General features: G+C 48.0%; 1 protein-coding gene across 1 annotated transcript in view; it reads right to left on the bottom strand.

Moving 5' to 3' along the window:
• Window positions 1-80: 80 nt before the first annotated feature.
• The window catches only part of LOC119958139 (protein lifeguard 2-like), a 34,625-nt gene continuing 13,465 nt past the window's right edge, over window positions 81-21,240 (bottom strand). Inside the window, 10 exon segments of the mRNA XM_038786432.1 lie at window positions 81-1,957; window positions 4,851-4,904; window positions 6,234-6,329; window positions 7,898-7,985; window positions 12,154-12,191; window positions 13,188-13,227; window positions 15,250-15,300; window positions 15,640-15,693; window positions 18,087-18,151; window positions 20,468-20,571. Of these exon segments, the coding sequence (XP_038642360.1) occupies window positions 1,808-1,957; window positions 4,851-4,904; window positions 6,234-6,329; window positions 7,898-7,985; window positions 12,154-12,191; window positions 13,188-13,227; window positions 15,250-15,300; window positions 15,640-15,693; window positions 18,087-18,151; window positions 20,468-20,571 (740 nt within the window). The 3' untranslated portion in view covers window positions 81-1,807.

The following is a 21,240-nucleotide window of genomic DNA, read 5'->3' as shown; positions in this document are numbered from 1 at the left end:
CTCTGCGTGCAAGGGTCGGGTGGTGGCCTGTTGGGGGGGGGGGGGGGGGGGGGGGGGGGGGGGGGGGGGGGGGAGCCTCCGATGCGGCCTGGCTCACGATCAGGGCGGTAGGCCAGCCTCCTTTCCTACACGCCAGCCCCTGTACTCCTGTGCCATGTTGCATCGGGGCCGGTGCGTTGAAGGAGGCCACCGCGCATGCGCACGTTGGCGCCGGCACCACTGCGCATGCGCGGATCCCGCGACGCACAGTTGGTGCCGGGATCGGCAGCTGGAGCAGCGTGAACCGCTCCAGCCCGTGCTGGCCCCCTGTTGGGGCCAGAATTACACCTGACAGAGGCCCGTTCACACCGTCACAAAACGCGACGGCGTCTACGACGGCGTGGACACTGCCACAGGATGGGAGGATCGCGCCCCACATGTAGGCCAGACCAGGTAAGGATGGCAGATTTCCTTTCCTGAGGGGTATCAAATGAACCAGACAGGTTTTTTACAACATTCCAGTATTTCACACTCATTACTGACTGTCACCAGCTTCTTAATTCTAGATTATTTAACTGAATTTGAATTCCCCGCCTGCCTGCCATGTGGGATTTGTACTCATGTCTCGGGATTATTAGTGTAACCCTCTGAATTACCAGTTCAGCAACAGAACCACTGTGCTAGTCTTCCACTAACTTTTGCTGGCCATTTTATTCTGAATGTTGGTCAAGGTTTGCAGCATGCAACTGAGCGCTTTGCAGATGGAATCTTAGAACAGACGGCAAGAAAGAAGCAATTTGCGTTTCTATAGCGCCCTTTACATCCTTCCCAAATGCCTCAAATCATTCCTTTTCGGGTGCTGTGTCACTGTCGTCAACATTCACGGCAGCCAATTTGCGCGCAACAAGCTCCCACACACAGCAAATGAAATAAATGATCTCATTTGCTTTTAAAGCGGGGATCGTGGAGAGCTCATCTTCGAAACAGTGTTGTGGGGTGTTTCACGTCCGCCCAAGAGGGCAGACGGGGGCCTCAGTTTCAAATCTCACCCAAAATGGTGGTTAAGACATCCAACAGTGCAGCACCCCCTCAGGACTGTGCTGGGAGTGTCAGCCTAGATTTTAGGCCAGGTCTCGGCAGATAGTCTAAAACCTCCTACCTCCTGATTCAGAGGTAAGAGTACTACCCAATGAGCCACTACTGATACGTACCAGTGTGCAAGAGCAAGAACGAGACGAATTTCTCCCTTCCGCCATGTTGAGATTTTTTTAAAGAAATGCTGCGATTTTCTTTTGACGATGGGTGGGGAAAGGATCCTGGCCCCAAATCTACTTCAGCCAGAACAGGGAACTAAACCCTGTGCAGTTAGTATTAATCTAACCCACATACTAACTGTCTGGTCAACAGAGCTAACAAGCCCCCCCCGCCCCCCCCCCCCACTCCCCCAAATATTGTTCAGCACCCTTCAAAAAATAAATACAAGTTTGAGAAAAGAGGAAGCTGAACATGGACTAGCAGCCTCGACCAATACAAGGAATTAGCAGCTAGGTCAGGAATTGCGACTAGGAAGTTTGCACAGAGAAAGCTCAAAATACACTAGTATATGTTTTGTGGTCATGCTTCTACCGATAAGCGTGTGCAGTTCCACCTTATACTAGATTCACGGTTTGTTAACACAAAAGAATTCCAATATCAAAAAGTTACTGGACAAGCTGGAGAGAATGGATTCTCTCGGCGAATCCACGTGCTGTAACTGCGGGTGTTGCTGTGGCCGGCATTCTTACACCCGGTGGTCCATGTCGAGCAAAGACTGTCCATTCTGGCTGGCTCATTCCCTATTGGTGCCAAAAATCTGTAGCATGAAGGTGAAGATGTAAATGATGTCCAGGTAGATATTCAGCGCTCCGAAGATGTACTCCTCAGGGCTGATCGCGTACCGGCGATTCCCTATCAGCAGCTGCGTATCAAAGGCCAGGAACTGGGGAAGAATAAGCATAATGCATGTGGGAATGGTCTCTTTCAGTGGAGCTAAAGTAATTACAGTCTTTTTTTAAAAAAAACGTATTTTATTCAAACTTGTATTAAAGTAGGTTACAGCAAATAAACACCCCGGGAAACATTCTTCCCAACAATCAACTATACAGTTTGTACAGATTTTTCTCCTTTTTCATCCCCCCTCCCCATCACCCATCCTCCCCCCCCCCCCCCCCCCCCCCCCCCCCCCCCCCCCCCCCGGCGATGAACAGCTCCTCAAACACGGTCACAAACATCCCCCACCTTTTCTCAAACTCCCCTGCTGAGCCCCTTAACTCATACTTTATCTTCTCTAACCGCAGGAAGTCATACAGGTCACCCAGCCATGCTGCTACCCCCGGTGGCGATGCCGACCGCCACTCCAGCAAAATTCATCGCCGTGCAATCAGAGAGGCGAAGGCCAAGACATCGGCCTTCCTCCTCTCCATGAGCTCCGGCTTCTCTGAAACCCCAAATATCGCCACCAAAGGGTCCGGGTCCACTCCCTCCTCCACTATCCTGGCTAAGACCGCGAACACTCCCGCCCAGAATCTTCCCAATTTTTCACAACCCCAAAACATGTGCGCATGATTCGCTGGCCCCCGCCCACACCTCACACACTCATCTGCTACCCCCTGAAAGAACCCACTCATTCTCGCCCGAGTCAAATGCACCCTGTGCACCACCTTAAACTGTATCAGGCTCATCCTTGCACAAGAGGAGGTCCCGTTTACCCTTCGCAGTGCCTCACTCCATATTCCCCAATTGATCTCCATTCCCAACTCCGCTTCCCATTTCTCCTTGATCTTCACCAGCCACACGCCTCCCTGCTTCCCCAGCCACTTATATATATCCCCAATTCTTCCCTCCCCTTCCACATCCGGAAGCAGCAGTCGCTCCAGCAGGGTGTATCCCGGCAATCTAGGGAACCCCTTCCAGACCTTTTGTGCAAAGTCCCTAACCTGCAGGTACCTGAACTCACTACCCCTCGGCAGCTCTACCCTCTCCCTTAGCTCCTCCAGACTGGCGAACCCTTCCTCCAAATACAAATCCTTCACATTGACCAGCCCCACTTCCCTCCACCTCCTGTATACACTATCCATCCCCTCCCGGCTCAAACCCATGATTCTCGCACAGTGGCGTTAGCACCGACATCCCTTCCACCCTAAAATGCCTCCTCAGCGAATTCCATATCTTCACCGTGGACTGGGCCACTGGGCTCCCTGAATACCTACTTGGAGCCATTGGCAATGCTGCTGTCACCATAGCCCTCAAACTAGACCCCTTACAAGATTCCTCCTCCATCCTAACCCACTCTACCCCTTCTCCTTCCCACCACCGCCGCACCTTGTCCACATTCACTGCCCAATAATAATGAAGCAAGTTTGGCAACGCCAACCCCCCCTGCTGCCTCTGTAGCAGGGTCCTCCCCACCCTCAGCACCTTCCCCGCCCATACAAAGTCAGAGATGATTGTGTCCACTTTCCGAAAAAAGGCCTTTGGTATAAAGATCGGGAGAGCCTGAAAGATAAACAAGAACCTCGGCAGAATATTCATTTTCACCACTTGGACCCTCCCCGCCAACGTTAAGTGCAGTGTATCCCACCTCTTAAGATCCTCCCTGGCCTCCTCCACCAGTTTCGTTAAGTTCCACTTATGGAGTCCCATCCATTCCCTCGCTACCTGAATCCCCAAGTACCTAAACCTATCCCTCACTACCGTAAATGGCATCCCCCCTAAATTAGCCCGCTGTGCCAGCTCATTCACCGGGAATACCTCGCTTTTCCCTACATTCAGCTTGTATCCCGAAAACCCTCCAAACTTCCCCAACAGGCCCATAATCCTTCCCATACTCTCCAACGGATCCGAAACATACAGCAAGAGGTAATCGGCATAGAGCGACACCCGATGCTCCCTCTGTCCCCTCATTATCTCCTGCCACACTGCCGACCCCCTGAGAGCCATCGCCAATGGCTCTATGGCCAGCGCAAACAGCAGCGGCGACAGCGGGCACCCCTGCCTCGTACCCCTAGTAATTACAGTCTTGCATGCAGATTAGAAATGAAGGCAATGGATGACTTGCATTTACAACCACAGGCTGTGGCAAAGCGCTTTACGGCCAATGAGGTACCTTTGGAGCATGGGCCACCGTCGGAATGTCAGGAACGCGGCTGCCAATTTGCGCACAGCATGATCCCACAAATAGCAGCGCAATCATGACCAGTTCATCTGGTTTAAGCTCTGGTTTGAGGAACACATCTCAGCTAAGGGATCCTGCTTTTCTTTCAAAAGTGCCGCATTTCCTTTTCAATCCAGTTCGGGGAGGGCTTGGACGTCACAAGTGAAAGACAGCACCTCCGACAGTACAGCACCACCACTGGTACAACACTGGCAGTATGAGCCTCGATTTATGCTGAGGTCTCCGGAGACGGTCTCAAAACTGCAACATTGGAGCTCAGCTGACATGTGACAGGCGCTTCAGCGAGGCGCCACCAGCCAGTAGCCTGCCTGCCCGTGAAACCGATGGTGCGCTGGTGGAGAAGGCGGCAGTTAAACCTTAAAAGAAACTGCAGCCAGCAACAAACGGAGGCCATTGTTTGGCTATTGGTTGCAGTGGGAGGTAGAAATACTAAACTTACCTTGTTCCAGCAGTCTTGGACACGCACCTTTTCTTAAATCTTGTGGGCAGCTTGTCAAATCTCCAATCGGCAACAACCCCAATTGGGAATTGAAAATGGGAGGAATGTGGAGGGACAGGCTGGGGAGGAGGAGGGGGGAGGGGGGAGGGGGGGGGGGGGGAATAGGGTTTGTGTTCAATAGCTTACCTGCAAAGTAAAAATTCCCCGTGAATCACTCACCATTGTAAAAATGATAGCGCCAAGCACTGCATAAACAGCGTGAAGCCAGGGAACCTGAAACACAAACCAGAGACAGCATCAGCCAGGGCCTTTTACTTTGTAAAATAGTCTCATTTAGTGGCAACTGTTGTCAGCAACATTGGTCTCTGCTATTGACTTACTTAGTCAATAATAGCGGCATCCAATGGCCCACAGATTCAAGTTGTCTCTGTCGTGATTCAAGTTGTCTCTGTCATCGCTCCGTGGCGTCAATAATTTTTCCTGCCAATGGTCCATCTTATCAATCGGCATCACACGCTCAGATCGCATGTAATGCACCGTTAATAACCTCCTAAACCCTAACCCTGTGGCGTCCTTGTGTTGCAGTGAGTAGCATCCCTCCCTCTGAGCCAGAAGCTCTGGATTTGAGTCCCACCCCAGGATTTGATTTTTTAAAATAAATTTAGAGTACCCAATTATTTCTTTTTTTTCAATTAAGGGGCAATTTCATAGAATTTACAGTGCAGAAGGTGGCCATTCGGCCCATCGAATCTGCAACGGTCGTTGGAAAGAGCACCTGACTTAAGCCCACGTGTCCACCCTATCCCAGTAACCCCACCTAACCTTTTTGGACACTAAGGGACAATTTACCATGGCCAATCCACCTAACCTGCACATCTTTGGACTGTGGGAGGAAACCGGAGCACCCGGAGGAAACCCACGCACACACGGGGAGAAAGCCCACACAGTCACCAGAGGCCAGAATTGAACCTGGGTCGCTGGAGCTGTGAGGCAGCAATGCTCACCACTGTGCCACCATGCCGCCCATTCAGTGCCCATCTAGCGTGGCCAATTCACCTGCCCTGCACATCTTCGGACTGTGGGAGGAAACCGGAGCACTCGGAGGAAACCCACACAGACATGGGGAGAAACCCCAGGACTTGATGGCCAAGGAAGGTGTGTTTACAACTAAGTCAAGTGTCTGCCTGTAAATTCTTCCAAACACATCAATGGTCGCCGGTAAGAGCGGGAGAGACTCCTGGTCGGCCATTTTTGATGTGGAGTGGCGCCCCCTCAAGCTATAAGCCTCTGGCGACTTTTGGGAATTATTAGCTGTAGAAACAGATGAAGTCCGCCTTAATTCACTGCTAGGCATGGGAAGAGAATTGGAATACTAAACCTTCCAGAGGTGACCCTGAACCCCAACACATTCCCCAGCCCTAAGCAGAGTTGGGTGGGTGATGGAGGACAACTGTGGCGTCAGTAGTCATTCTGTTTTGAGATACAATTTGTCCTGCGAGACTGAGGAAGAGGTGAATGTGGAGCGCTTCCCTCGTTTGAAAGGAGCGGCAATCATTTGTGTCCATTAAGTGAGAAGTTGGAATGGTGGAGGAGTTTACGTACATAGTGAAACGGCAACACAATCGCCAGGACAAAACCACTGATGCAAAGGACGATCAGCAACACAAACAGAACCCCATGGCAGGAGGTAAAGTCAAACTGGAAAAAAACGTAAGAGAAAAGCTTGGTCGTTAGATCTGTGATTAGATTCAGAAACAATGAAAATCAACATGAAGTAGACATGTCAAAAAAAAATCTAAGCTCTATCCCCACCACCCGCTGCTGTGAATATTTGCCCATCATACAGGCTCTATGGACAATGCCCAAACATATCTCAAGCCTCTGCTGTTTGTGGACAAATATTGGGAGATGCCCTCGATTAGAACACCATGCATTCTCTCCAATTTCCGTTCCCCCCCCCCCCCCCCCCCCCCCCCCCCCCCCCCCCCCCCCCCCCCGTATAGAGGTACCTGTGTTTTCCAGATCAGACCGCCAGCTATAGCATATGAGGAGCGAGAGGGGCAAACACACTATTGCAAAAATAAAGTGTTTTTGTTGATATGTTATTTATTACAGATCTCACCCTTACTTATTCTGGTATGTACAGGATTAAGTTGCAATAGCTTGCATCTATATTGCGCCTTTAATGCAAAAATGTCAATCTGAGGAACTTCACAGGAGCATCATTAATTTTTATTATTGTCACAAGTAGGCTTACATTAACACTGCAGTGAAGTTACTGTGAACATCCCCTAGTCTCCACATTCCGGCGCCTGTTCGGGTCACAGAGGGAGAATTCAGAATGTCCAATTCACCTAACAGCACGTCTTTCGGGACTTGTGGGAGTAAACCGGAGCACCCGGAGGAAACCCACGCAGACACGGGGAGAACGTGCAGACTCCGCACAGACAGTGACCCAAGCCGGGAATCGAACCCGGGACCCTGGAGCTGTGAGGCAGCAATACTTTTTTTAAAATTTAAAGTGCCCAGTTCTTTTTTTTTTCCAATTAAGGGACAATTTAGCATGTCCAACCTACCCTGCACATCTTTGGGGTGGGACCTGCGCAGACACAGGGAGAATGTGCAAACTCCAGTGAGGCAGCAGTGCTAACCACTGTGCTACTCTGCCACCCAGAGGTTGCATCTCTGTTTCAGCTTCAGCACTGGCCATCTGGCCCTAGAGGAAACCTAGCAGCTAAAGGGAAGCAAGGGCTACTGGATGGGGGAGGTAAGTACGTTTCCAGCACTGCTTGTGGACCAAGTGGAACAGAGGGATTTTCTCCTTGCTTCACAGGTAAACCAGTTTCCCTTTGAATACCTCCTGCTTTCTGACCCCCCCCCCCCCCCCCCCTCACAAAATAAACCGCCCCTGCACGATTCCCTTTGTTCCCTTGCCCCTTTGTCCCCTTAACAACACCCCGTGATTAACCCTGTCCCTCCATAGCCACACTGTACCCACTGGCAATCATTACCCAGAGCAGGACTATCTTCCCTGCTCCTGGGCTACGGTCTCCTGCAATGTCCTGTGTCTGACAGGACGTCAAGCAGGGACCATGGTGCAAACAAAACTAACGCACGCCATGGGGTCAACACTCAAATCAGAACCCTGCTCCCCTTCGATTCTGGAAGTTCTGTCTCAGCAAGTATCAGGGCCAGTGTCCTGCTAGTTCATCCACCCTCAGAACAAGGGGGGAAATTGATCATTCAGAGGTTTCCTCGCCACTTACCTTAGTTTGAAAACTGAATATTGTAACCGCAAAACACACCAGTGCTGTGATGCCGAAGCAAATCAGGACAGATTTCGTATTGTAGAAGCTAGAAAACGAAAGATCAAAAATAATCAATGCAGATCTTTTTCTTGGTATCAAAAATGTTACCCATTTGAAATGGTGGTCTGTGGTTTGCTCACAGCCTGAGCGGATTGCCTCAGCACTAATCCCCATAGCCCTTCATCTCACTCAGAAGCTGTCTAAGGACAAGGGTCACAGCCAAGGAACCCACCAAGGTTAAAACAGGAGGACGGAAGACAGGCCACGAGAGGAAGCAGAGGTTAGTTGGTGCCAAGCCCAGGTTTTAAACCCTGTGGAGTGCAGAAGGAACAGAATGTGGGGTGGCAGGGCAGGAGGTGCAGAGAAGAGTGGGGGGTGTTAAGGGAAGGAAAAAATTGGTCACAATCTGAAGGAATTTCAGAAAACGAAGAGGACTGCTTAGATGCAGTGATCGTGAAATACATGTATACAGCAATAACAGAAACTGCAGGTACCTGAAACCTCTTAACCTTGTGTAAATGAACATTGTGAGATGGACAGCAGAGATCAAAGACCCAGAGCTGTCAATCAAGCAATGTTTTACCTGGGGCTTAGACGTTTCTTCAGAGTAATGGATGTCTGGCCTCTCAGCCAAGTCTCATGTATTCTTGGCTGACAGCTTGACATGGGGGCATGAGGGGTGAAGAGGCTGGGTGAGGAGCATAGCTTGGTTAATTTGAGAGGTCCTGGCTTGGATAGGAGGCATGAGGAGAATCTTGTCAACTGACCTTTCAAAAGGGTGGCTCATGCAGACTATGGTTCACAACTCCTCTGATGGGCAATGAATCATAACTCTTCAAAAACCTGTCCCAACTCTGTGAAAATTGCATGAGACTAGGACATGCCTATTTCCGCAATGGAGCCGGCCAAGTTAGAACATAGAACATAGAACAGTACAGCACAGAACAGGCCCTTCGGCCCTCAATGTTGTGCCGAGCCATGATCACCCTACTCAAACCCACGTATCAACCCTATACCCTTAACCCAACAACCCCCCCCTTAACCTTACTTTTATTAGGACACTACGGGCAATTTAGCATGGCCAATCCACCTAACCTGCACATCTTTGGACTGTGGGAGGAAACCGGAGCACCCGGAGGAAACCCACGCACACAGGGGGAGGACGTGCAGACTCCACACAGACAGTGACCCAGCCGGGAATCGAACCTGGGACCCTGGAGCTGTGAAGCATTTATGCTAACCACCATGCTACCCTGCTGCCCCGAAGTTAGGAGTGCTTGGCTCACAACCCCAACCGGCCCACATACTGAAAAGGCACTCCCGAGTCATTCCGAAATCCAGGCTAAGGAGTTCATAGTAAGAACAGGAAAGAGTTGGGAACCCCTCAAAAAGCAACCCTGCAGCAATTAGTAACTCTGAGAAATAATAGTGACGCTATCGCCAAGATTTAGCCATGAGGTTCGAGTCTGTCTATCGTGTTAATGCAGCCACTTGAGAACGCAGGCTAACAGAATGCGATGCACAACAGCCTTTACTGAGAGGAACTCCTGCCATTACCTAACCATGAGGTGTCGGGCAGCACGGTGGCGCAGTGATTAGCACTGCTGCCTCACGGCGCCGAGGTCCCAGGTTCGATCCCGGCTCTGGGTCACTGTCCGTGTGGAGTTTGCACATTCTCCCCGTGTCTGCGTGGGTTTCACCCCCACAACCCAAAGATGTGCAGGTTAGGTGGATTGGCCATGCTAAATTGCCCCTTAATTGGAAAAAAGGAATTGGGTACTCTAAATTTATTAAAATAAAGAGATGAACAAGACCATGACAGATTTAGATAAGGCAGACAAAGAAAAGCTGTTCCCATTGGCTGATTGTACAAGGATTAGGGGTCACAACTAGCACGGATCCGATGGGCCGAATGCCCTCCCCCTCTATCTGGTGCCTAGACAGTAAACCATCTGATGTTCTTGCCACCTGACTCAATGTGAAACAATGGCATACCATGTGACAGACTCAAAAGTAGCATTGACCTGAATCAGGGCAACAAAACCCTCAGAGATTTGGGATCATTCAATTAAAGAATAAAAGCATTTAACCTGCAGGCAAGTGCCAACAAAATAACTCCAATATTGGAGAATATGTAGGCCAGAATTCTCTGGCTGGCGGGATTCATGTTTCCTGCCGGAAGTGCACTCCCGGGTTTCCCAGTGCATGGGATGGCTTCAATGGGAAATCCCATTGACATGTGGCAGGAAGATAGTATCCCACCACCAGCGAACGGTGCGCTGGCAGAACGGAGAATTCTGCTCCGTAAAACCAACTGTTTAAATCTTTTGTCCATGTAACATCTACAATCTTCTATTTCGATAAAGAGTAAGATGGGTTCTCCCTGTTGGCCTGCCCAAGGGATGAAGGGATATGAAGATAAGGAGGGAAAGTGGGGTTGAGGTAGAAGATTAGCCAATAGTCTTATTGAACAGCAGAGCAGTCTCAAAGGGCAGAATGGCCTACTCCTGCTCTTATTTCTTATGTTCTCACAGGTACTAAACCAAGAATTCAATGCAGCTTGGAGGTAGTTTAGTCATGACTGGATTTGGGAACATAATTCCCCTCTCAACAAATTTCTCCCTTCCTTGCAGTTTTGGACTCTGGTACTGAGGGGACTCGACAGAGTGGATGTTGAAAGGACGTTTCTTCCTGTGAGTGAGATTAAAACTAGGGGACACAGTTTAAAGATAAGGGCTCTCCCATTTAAGATGGTTATGAGGAAACATTTCTTCTCACAGAGGGTTGTTAATCTTTAAAATTCCCTTCCGCAGACAGCAGTGGAAGCTGGGTCACTGAATATATTCACTGAATTAGACAGATTTTTGATTGACAAGGGGGTCAAGGGTTATGGGAGTTGGCAGGAAAGTGGAACAGGGACCAATCAGAGCAGCCAGGATTTTATTGAATGGCAGAGCAGGCTTGAGGGGCCGAATTGCCTCCTTCTCTTTCCTATGTTCTCCAGAAGAACCTTTGTTAGGTACAGATCCACAGACACTGGTTGCCCTTGACTACGTTGTCCAAGTGATCATTATTAACATGCCAGCCTCGATGCTGAATGTTAATATGCCATTCCATCACTCAGGGCATCTTACCAGAGTCTGATGTCCTCTTCCCAACAACTGCAAGTTCCTCAAACCCAGCAACAGAGGTTTTTATCCCTGTGACATTCAAGTGAACAGAAACCTGCAAAGTAACATCCCTCTGAAAGGTACACTGCTACAGGGTCATAGAAATCAATGATGTTTTCCAGGCCTTCAATGGGCAGCAAATCATTTCCCCCTCACAAGAAAATACAAGGAGAAATTCTTGTTGATGATATAGCAGTTTGATGCTTGATATCCTTTTATGGCAATGACAAACGGCCAATCAGAGGAACAGTGTATTGGGGATCTAGAACACGGGAGATTGTATGATAGCACCGGGCAAAACCATGGAGGCATTTGAAGACATGGATAAGGATTTTAGATTCACTGGAGTGGGTTTTAGGGAACCAATATCAATCAAACATTCTCCGTCCTATCATTCCAAAAAGTCTCCTTATCTCTCATTTCATTATTTTGTTGATGATTTTAAATCAGTACCTTCAAATCATCGGCTCAATGACCAGTGGAAATAGCTCATTGTCCCTATTTATTGTCATTCTAAGGAATATTCTAGAATGCTGCTTTGAGGTTGTGTGCTTTACGCATTAATCAAAGGTTCAGCAGCCTTCTCCTGCTGTGCAAAATTGAGCTCAATATTTAACACATTAACCACAGTGTTATCTCCATATTTGCTTTGAAAACTGTGGTGGTGCATGGTCTCTTTAAGAAGTGGTTCACATTTCTACTATGGATCGTCCAGTTTGATTCTGTTCCCATTTCTGATAAGTGACCATTCTTAACGGCAGTCCCTCCAACATTCAATCATTACACTGCTGACTGCTGTTCATTTTGGATTTCACAGCGAGTTAAGCCAAGGTGGAATGCAAACCAAAAAAATGGCAAAAGACTGCCTGATCAACACACATTCACTACAAAGCAAGAATCAATTCAAAAAATAATACCTTGAAATAAATCCAAGCATGCATGCAAAACTGCCGGTCTTTGGAAAAGTTAAAGACAAACAAAGGGAAGCAGTTAGTAACAAGACAGAGAGAATGAAATGGGTGGTGGGACTAATTACTGCAATACCTTGACATCATTCCCGTCATGTAAGACATGGCCAGAGTCTGCAGGGAGTGATTAGAAACATAATTGGTTAATGCTATCTGACCTTTATTCCGCTATTAACATCTGCTTTAGTCTTCAACATTTTCACGGCCACTCCCTTTGTCTTGTGTCCGTGACATCTTTGTCATTTTATCTCTCCTGACATTGAACCCATCCCTGACCTTCAATTGTGCTCCACCTGCTGCATTGTCAACAGTGCAACACCCATCACATTTCTATCTCCTTTCAACTCTGAAGAAGTCTCAAAACATTAATTCTCTTCAGACCTGTTGGGTTTTTCCAGTGTTTTCTGTTTTGTGTTGGTTAATGCTGCCCAGTTTGGATCGGGAATGAAACACCATATTAGTCCTAATATATTGATGAGAAACAGCAAAGACCATGGGAACAGCAACATAGCGAGTTCAAATCAAACCAGCACCATATTAGTTGGTGGGATTTAAATTCAATTAATAAATCGGGAATTTAAAGCTAGTCTCAGTAATGGTGGCCACAACAACCCACCTGATTCACTAATGTTCTTTAGGGAAGGAAATCTAGGGCAGCACGGTGGCCTAGTGGTTAGCACAACCGCCTCACGGCACTGAGGTCCCAGGTTCGATCCCGGCTCTGGGTCACTGTCCGTGTGGAGTTTGTACATTCTCCTCGTGTCTGCGTGGGTTTCACCCCCACAACCCAAAGATGTGCAGAGTAGGTGGATTGGCCACGCTAAATTGCCCCTTAATTGGAAAAAATAATTGGGTAATCTAAATTTATAAAAAAAAAAGGGAAGGAAATCTGCCATCCTTGTCTGGTCTGGCCTACATGTGACTCCAGACCCACAGCTAATGTGGTTGATTCTTAAATGCCCTGAAAGGCCCGGCAAGCAGTAGCGTGTAGCCTATTGGTACATTTTGTAATACTCGGCAAGTCACTGGTAGCACAGAGCACAATTGTCTGTAGAAAAAGGGAGGCATAGAAACAAAGGATTCTTCTATCCTCCAAGTCACAATACTTACAAAAATGCTCAGGAGGATTAGGTTCCATGGAAAATGCCTCCTGTAATGCACAAAAGCATAGTTTAGTTTGATATTATCTATTACATATTGTCAATTGTTTCCTGAGACTCACTAAAGGGGGTGCTACAAAACAGCTGGGCAAATTTTTCTCCCCACTGTTCTGCAAATTTGTAATATGACAAACTTTCAGCTCCATGCACATAATGTAAAGAGTGGTGGGGCTGGTGTTGGAGGTTGGTTGTGGGATAGTTGTTACAGGGGCCTGCTAAGTTCAAGACACTGTGACAATCCCCTTTAAGATCAATGGTTTGGCCTGTTGCTTGTAAACAAGGACCAGGAGCTTTCACTAGTGAACTGAGGGACTCTGGGCCAGGTCCCATCCCAGGACAAGGGAAGCGAGTATCAACCTGCAAAATGCTTCCAGCACATACTGGTGGCATGTGGTAAGACTGGGAGAGATTCCTGGTTCACCATCTGTGATGGAAGGAAACTGGAGTCTCCACCATCATGCTCCATAGTTCCAGGCTACAACATGCATGGAAAAATGTTGTTACAGTATCTCACCTTGAATGGACTGTACTACCCCCCCAGAACAATATGGAAAACATCAAGGATGAGATTCTGAGGGCGAGATTCTCTCGCCTCCCCATGGCGTGTTTCCCGGTGGTGGGAGGTGGACCGCCATTGGCCAGCAGCGGCATCGACTGGTCCTGCCAGTCATACCACATTTACATGCAAGTTGTAGTCTGGAGCTGTGGATTGCGATGGTAGAGACTCCCAACTTTCTTTTCATCACCTGGCTATCCAGGAATTTCCCCCACTCTTGCTGCTTGCCATTGGTGTGTGTTGGATGGAGTTACACGCTGATAGTCAACCTGTTTGGCCACGATATTGGGCATCAAGTCCTGGGGTGGGACACTAACCCACTGCACCACAAATCCCACCCTTCATTTATACAGGATGGAGATCCAAATACCTTCCCTTTAAACGATTACCTGGTCCATTTTCGAACCATAGAAAACTTACGGTGCAGAAAGAGGCCATTCAGCCAATCCTGCCTGCGGCAGCCAAAAAAAAAGAGAACAAAGAAACTAGTTGCTGGTGGGTAGCCTTGCACGTTACAGCACTTCAGATGCTGATCCAGGTACTTCTTCAATGAGATGAACATTTCAGTCTCAATCACCCACCTTAGGCCGTGAATTCCAGACGCCCTCTGGATGAAAAAGTCCCCTCTAATCCTTCCACCAATCACCTTACATCTATGCTCCCTGGTAATTGATCCCTCAGTTGAGTAGTCACAGAGGAGCCCGGAAAAGGAGTTAAAACAAATGGTTTATTACTAAAGTATCGGCAAGTAACAGTCCCAGTCCCAGCTGGGGCTACCTGGGCTGTCTTTTAATATCCTGAGTTAACTGTCCCGCTGACGGGCCTGCGCCCCTCAGTGGGGGGGCTCGTACTCCACGAGGCTCATGGGGGAGATTAAATCGGGTTGTCCCCATGGGTCCCTTGCTAGGGGAAAACACGTCTTTCCTGTCTATGCAGTCTCTGGCCCTCATCATTTTGTCCACCTCAATTAGGTCACCCCTTGGCTGCTTCGGGAAAACAACCCGAGCCTACGCTATCTCTCTTCATAGCTGCAATTTTCCAGCCCTGGCCACATCTTTGTAAATCCCCCCCCTGCACTCGCTCCAGAACAATAACGTCCTTCCTGTAATGTGGTGACCAGAACTCTACACAGAACTCCAGCATTTTATGAGTGAACTCATCGTTAAAAACTCCTAATTTGCCGAATAGCGAGGTGAAAGAAAACATAAAGAGGTTAGGAAAAATATTCAAGTTTTCCTCCTCGGAGTCAGTTGGAAGGATTAAGGCCACGTTATGAGCACACCTTCTGTGGCCATCAAGTCTGGAGTGGGACTTGAACCTACTGGCTCAGAGATCAAAGGCACCACCCACCGCACCACAAGACCTCTGTAAATTATTACTATTGATTTTAATAGTTAATGAGGTAGAATGATCAACAGCAGAGGGTACATTTTCACTTCTGTCCAAACATAATTACCTTGGGCCAGGGCAGCAGGCCAGGGTCATGTAGGTAACAAAGAAGACAGCACTGTGAATAGGAAAAGAGATGTTAAAGTGACTGCAGTGAGGGCTGTTAAATGTTCACACAGTATTTACAGCAGAGAAACAGGCCATTCAGCCCAACTGGTCTATGGTGACATTCGTACTCCACCTCCTATTTCATGTTACCTGCTATATTCTTCCATTTTATTTGTGTACTTCTCCAGGGTCCTTGTAAATATGGTCTGGAAATTGAACCTTCTTCCCTCATACAAAAAACATGGCCATATAACGCACATAGACACACACACACAATAACACAGACACATGACTGTACCACACAGGTAAGGAGATAGAGGAATTGGGACATTAATTAATTCACACTTACTATGAAGCCCAGTACCAGCCAGGATGTGCCTGAATGTAAATCTTGACAGGGTCGCTGTACAGAAGGGGTAAAAGGAAAAAAACAAGTGAATACAATTTCAGAATGAACATCCAGGGACGGAAATGAAGGAGATAATCAATGCTTTAATTGGAGGGTAACTTGACTCCCGTTACGAGGGGAGAGCCCGCCCTCACTGCTGGAAGAGGCGCAATGAGCCAGTCCCTCTGACTGGCACTGCTCACCCAACCGTAAAGCCAGGGCTGCGGGCTGGTGGCATCATTAACATAGGGGCAAAGCAAAGGCAGGGTACTGCTCGCTATGTAACCCAGCCCTTTGCTCTAGCAATGTAGGTGGCACGCAACGGAACCTGCCCAGCGAAGGCACTGACGTTCAGACTTGTGCCTGCTATGGGCAGCTCAGTAGTTAGCACTGTTGCTTCACAGCTCCAGAGTCCCGGGTTCGATTCCCGGCTTGGGTCACTGTCTGTGCGGAGTCTGCACGTTCTCCCCGTCTCTGCGTGGGTTTCCTCCGGGGGCTCCAGTTTCCTCCCACAGTCCAAAGATGGACAGGTTAGGTGAATTGGACATTCTGAATTCTCCCTCTGTTTACCCGAACAGGCGCCGGAGTGTGGCAACTAGGGTCTTTCCACAGTAACTTCATTGCAGTGTTAATGTAAGCCTACTTGTGACAATAATAAAGATTATTATTATATGAATGGAGAGCGGCACCATGACCTTACCATCAAATCCATCCCTGGCCTCCCCCTCAGAACCCACTGAGTCTTCAGTTTGAGAAGAAAGTGTCCATTTGTTACGCCCTCTGTACCTTTCCAGAAATGATGTTACTGCGCCCATTTCATTTTCTTCCCCTCTTCCCCATTTATCCTCCAGTTTCTTATGCCAAGGAAGAGAGGGAGATAATCATGCACAGACTTGACGCTTTAACAATTGTTTGGCATTGGACGCTAGTACCCTCAAATGCCCATGGGATGAATGTGCGATCTTCACCGTGCCAGTCGGGATCGGAAGAGGGGCACAGCACAAGTGAGGTTAGAAATTCCTCAAGAAGGAAAGAGCAAATCAGCCTGGCTGTTTCCATTCGGATTCTGGAACACAGTTGCAGGAGTCAATTGTTGAAAGGGAGTTCCTGTCAAGCCATTTATGAGGGAATGTGAAGGTATTGTGGGGCCCTGGATTGGGGAATAATCTCACACATTGACAAAGGTGGTCATGGACAACTCAACTCTCACCTCTGGGTCAAAAGGAAGTTGGTTTGTAGCTCACTCCAAGTTTTCGGTTTATAATTTAAGTTCATGATCCAGTTCTGTACAAAGGGAGTGCTGCGTTGACTGAGGTATAACCCTTTAACAGGTGAGCAGCATTGCTGCCTCATGGCGCCGAGGTCCCAGGTTCGAATCCCGGCTCTGGGTCACTGTCCGTGTGGAGTTTGCACATTCTCCCCGTGTTTGCGTGGGTTTCGCCCCCACAACCCAAAGATGTGTAGGGTAGGTGGATTGGCCATGCTAAATTGCCCCGTAATTGGAAATAAATGAATTGGGTATTCTAAATGTATTTTTAAAGAAGAAGATTTGCTGGGCAAAGAGCAGATTGGCACTGGCCAATTGGCAATATGGGGAGAGTGCTGGCATTGGCTGGCATGGCCCCCACTTTCCCGAACCTTAATCCTGGCCGGAATTGTAATATCCACTGATGTTCCGCCAACACTTTGGTGATTGATGCATCAAAGCACATAGGCTGCACTTTCCTTTCATCTCTCGCTGAATTGTATGATCCTGTTATCCATCATTGCTGCTTTTCCCAAAGTACAGGGATCACCAACTGCTGGATATGTTCAACTTGGAGCCTATCCTGGATGTCAGGAGGCAATGGTCTCCCTGAAATGCCTCTCTTTCATTTTGTACCACCTCAATTGTAAAACAACTTAGGGTCGTTTGTCAACCAACTGTGCTTGGGTTAGAAAAAAGGACTCCCAGAAAATGCATGATAAAAATACTTGTAAATATGGAAAAAATGTCCAAAACCTACTGAAAAAAAGATACTGTGACATTCCATTCAGAAAGAAAGTGTTAAGTTGAGAGCTTCTTCACCCATGGTGCTTTCCTCTACTCCCATTCCAACAGACATACAAGGGGAACAAAAAAGAGAAATAAATAATGGGGTATTGTAGAATGTATTTATTGTAGAATGTTTATTTGATGTGTTTTTGCCTCATAGCTGAGGGCTAAGCAAGGGGGGCTCACAACATTCGAAGTCCAGTTCAAAACTCCAGTTCAGACCACGATAAATGCACCTTCCCATTCTCTATTCCCCCCCCCCCCCCCCCCCGTAAATCCTTCCATATTCCACAGTCACTTTGCACTCACACAGTGTGAAAGACTTCACCCGTAAAACAGCACTGGAGTTAAAACAGAAGCTAAAGCCTCCTACCAGAATGTGAACAGAGCGATAACTCCAGCTGTGAAGGAGAGCTGAATCATCAGGATAATATAGACCTGCGAGAGGGCAGAACATGCCATTAGCCACTGGCACAGGATACAGGAATGACAAAGAAAGAAGTAATAGTAGCTTTCAAAAGGGCAAATTGGATATATAATTAAAGGGGAAAGATTTATAGGGCTCTGGGGAAAGATCAGAAGACTAATTATAGCGCTCTTTCAAAGAGATAGCAGCGTACTGCATGCCCTTCCATATTTCCTCAACTTCATTTGCTATTTTTGTGGAGGTGTTAACCGAGTTAGAATGAACCGGGTCACACTTACCTAAAGACAGATATCCAGGACTATTTGCACTTTAATGACACCGTGGGCAGTTCAAATATTTCAGCACCAGTTTGGAAGTGACCACCAGATCAACCCTTGATGCCCTCAGTGAACTGGAACGTCTCAGCGGGCACATTTCAAAAAGGCGCCTGTGCCCATTCAGCTAATGCCAAGTTTTGCTCAAACATTCCTGCCAGTCCCATCAAAATATGACCAAATGTAAAAATGAGCTCAAATCAAGGAGAGTGCCAAACACACACCGGATATTTATTTTCTTCAAACAATGACAGTTTAAGCTTCAATTCACTTAAACTGTATTTCTATGTTTGCTTAATCCAAATTTAACAATCTCACACAGGACTGGTAAACTAAATGTTAGGTTTATTTGAAGATATAGTACAGGATTGCTCAGTGGATTTGCTATAAAGATTCAACAGCTATTGTTAACATTTAAAAAAAAATTTTTTTTTTTTATAAATTTAGAATACCCAATTCATTTTTTCCAATTAAGGGGCAATTTAGCATGGCCAATCCACCTACTCTGCACATCTTTGGGTTGTGGGGGCGAAACCCACGCAGACACGGGGAGAATGTGCAAACTCCACACGGACAGTGACCCAGAGCCGGGATCGAACCTGGGACCTCAGCGCCGTGAGGCAGCAGGGCTAACCCACTGCGCCACCGTGCTGCCCGGGCTATTGTTAACATGAAAGTACAGCTGCAACTCCTTCACACCACCGGCTGCTAACTCAGCCGAAAGCGACTTTGCACAATATCTGAAGCTCACATTGTTTATATCCTGGCTACTTGCTCATTAGCATAATCTCTCTTAAAGCGAAATCACGTGTTTTTCAACCTTTTTCTCAAAGTGACCTTGTTTTAATTGGAGGGCGGGGGAAGCTTTCATCTCTTGGGCTGTGAGGTCCTGGCTGCCATTGCTGCCTCTGGGCTTACAACCTAAAATCTTGCTTTGTGACCTTGTGGGGTGGGGGTGGGGGGGGGGGGGGGGGGGGGGGGGGGGGGGATTTGGTGGACTCATAACCCACAGTTTGGGACTTAATCCATCCTTCAAGCACATCAAACATGCTTAGAATCATAGAATTTACAGTGCAGAAGGAGGCCATTTGGCCCATTGAGTCTGCACTGATCCTTGGAAAGAGCATCCTACTTAAGCCTACACCTCCACCCAGGAACCTCACCTAACCGTTTGGACACTAAGGGGCAATTTATCATGGCCAATCCACCTAACCTGCACATCTTTGGTTTTAAGAACCAACGTTCGGGGAAACGTTTCCAATTTTGATGCAATGGATGACATAAAGTTGTATTCAACAGAAAACATGACTGCAGGTCAAGGACAGGCTTGCTTAAAAACGCCAAAGAATTTGCAACGAGAGAGCTTTTTTACTGTGCGCAAAAAACTGGTTGCAATTTGTCGAGTGCTTCTGGGCAAAAACAATTGCAGGCAACCCGCCGACGGGGTCTTGTCACTTGGGGAAGGGACCAATCTTATGGACGAAGCTATGTTCGGGCAGAGTGACAGGGCCAAAAGACCAAGGAGTTTCTAGTGTGTTGTGCCCTCATGTGTAACATGCGCGCAGTCAAAGTTCCACAATCTTTAAGGCCATGTAATTGATTTGTGCCCAATTCTCCTTGTCCCTGGGCATCAAACATCGCTGCGAGCCAGTTTATTTCAAATTGGTTAATAGTTTCTTGAAAGAGCCATCAGGGATTTGCCCGCTTTGCAATTTGCTTTGAGTGGGAAATCTGTAAAAATTAAGCCAAAGGGGAATGTACACGAGAGAGAAATGACAGCACAGAAACCTGCCGCTGGGCCCCACCGCGCCCTGTGACACTCGATCCCACTCCCACCCGACCACAGCTGAGAGATTAAAGACAAATAGACAGGAGGGAACTGTGCAATGGAGAGAAAAGGGTAAACTAGGACAGTTCAAAGGTCGACAATCGCAGAGGATGGAAGACAGCAGACAGAGGCAAGTTACACTTGCTGTCCTCAGCGATACTCCCCGCAGTCAACACTCCTTTTACCTTTCTGATGAAAATACGTCGGACATTCTTATCATCCCAGCTGAACGAGGAAAACGGTCCACTCTCGCCAGAGAAAGCTCCACTCCCATAACTCGGGCTGTGACCTGAACAAAGCGAGAGATGGAAAACACCCATCAGCCCAGCACCAGGACACAGACCTTTATAAAACAAGCGGAAATACACAGGGCCCAGTGTGGCTCACTCACTCCAGAGGTCATGGGGTCAAGTCTCACTCCTGCGACACAAATGTAAATTTCAAGGGTAATATCCTGTGCAGTACTGAGGGGGTGCTGCACTGTCAGAGGGTCAGTACTGAGGGAGTGCTGCACTGTCAGAGGGTCAGTACTGAGGGAGTGCTGCACTGTCAGAGGGTCAGTACTGAGGGGGTGCTGCACTGTCAGAGGGTCAGTACTGAGGGAGTGCTGCACTGTCAGAGGGTCAGTACTGAGGGAGAGCTGCACTGTCAGAGGGTCAGTACTGAGGGAGTGCCGCACTGTCAGAGGGTCAGTACTGAGGGAGTGCTCCACTGTCAGAGGGTCAGTACTGAGGGAGTGCCGCACTGTCAGAGGGTCAGTACTGAGGGAGTGCCGCACTGTCAGAGGGTCAGTACTGAGGGAGTGCCACACTGTCAGAGGGTCAGTACTGTGGGAGTGCCGCACTGTCAGAGCTGATGTCTCTTTTGGAAAAGACATTAATCTGAAGCTCGATCTGCCCTCTTGGATAAATGATCCTGTGACATTACTTTGAAGAAGGGCCGATGAGTTCTGTCCTGG

Source organism: Scyliorhinus canicula, chromosome 28 (assembly GCF_902713615.1).
Source record: "Scyliorhinus canicula chromosome 28, sScyCan1.1, whole genome shotgun sequence".
Taxonomy (NCBI): Eukaryota; Metazoa; Chordata; class Chondrichthyes; order Carcharhiniformes; family Scyliorhinidae; genus Scyliorhinus; species Scyliorhinus canicula.
This window is presented reverse-complemented; position numbering and strand designations above follow the sequence as displayed.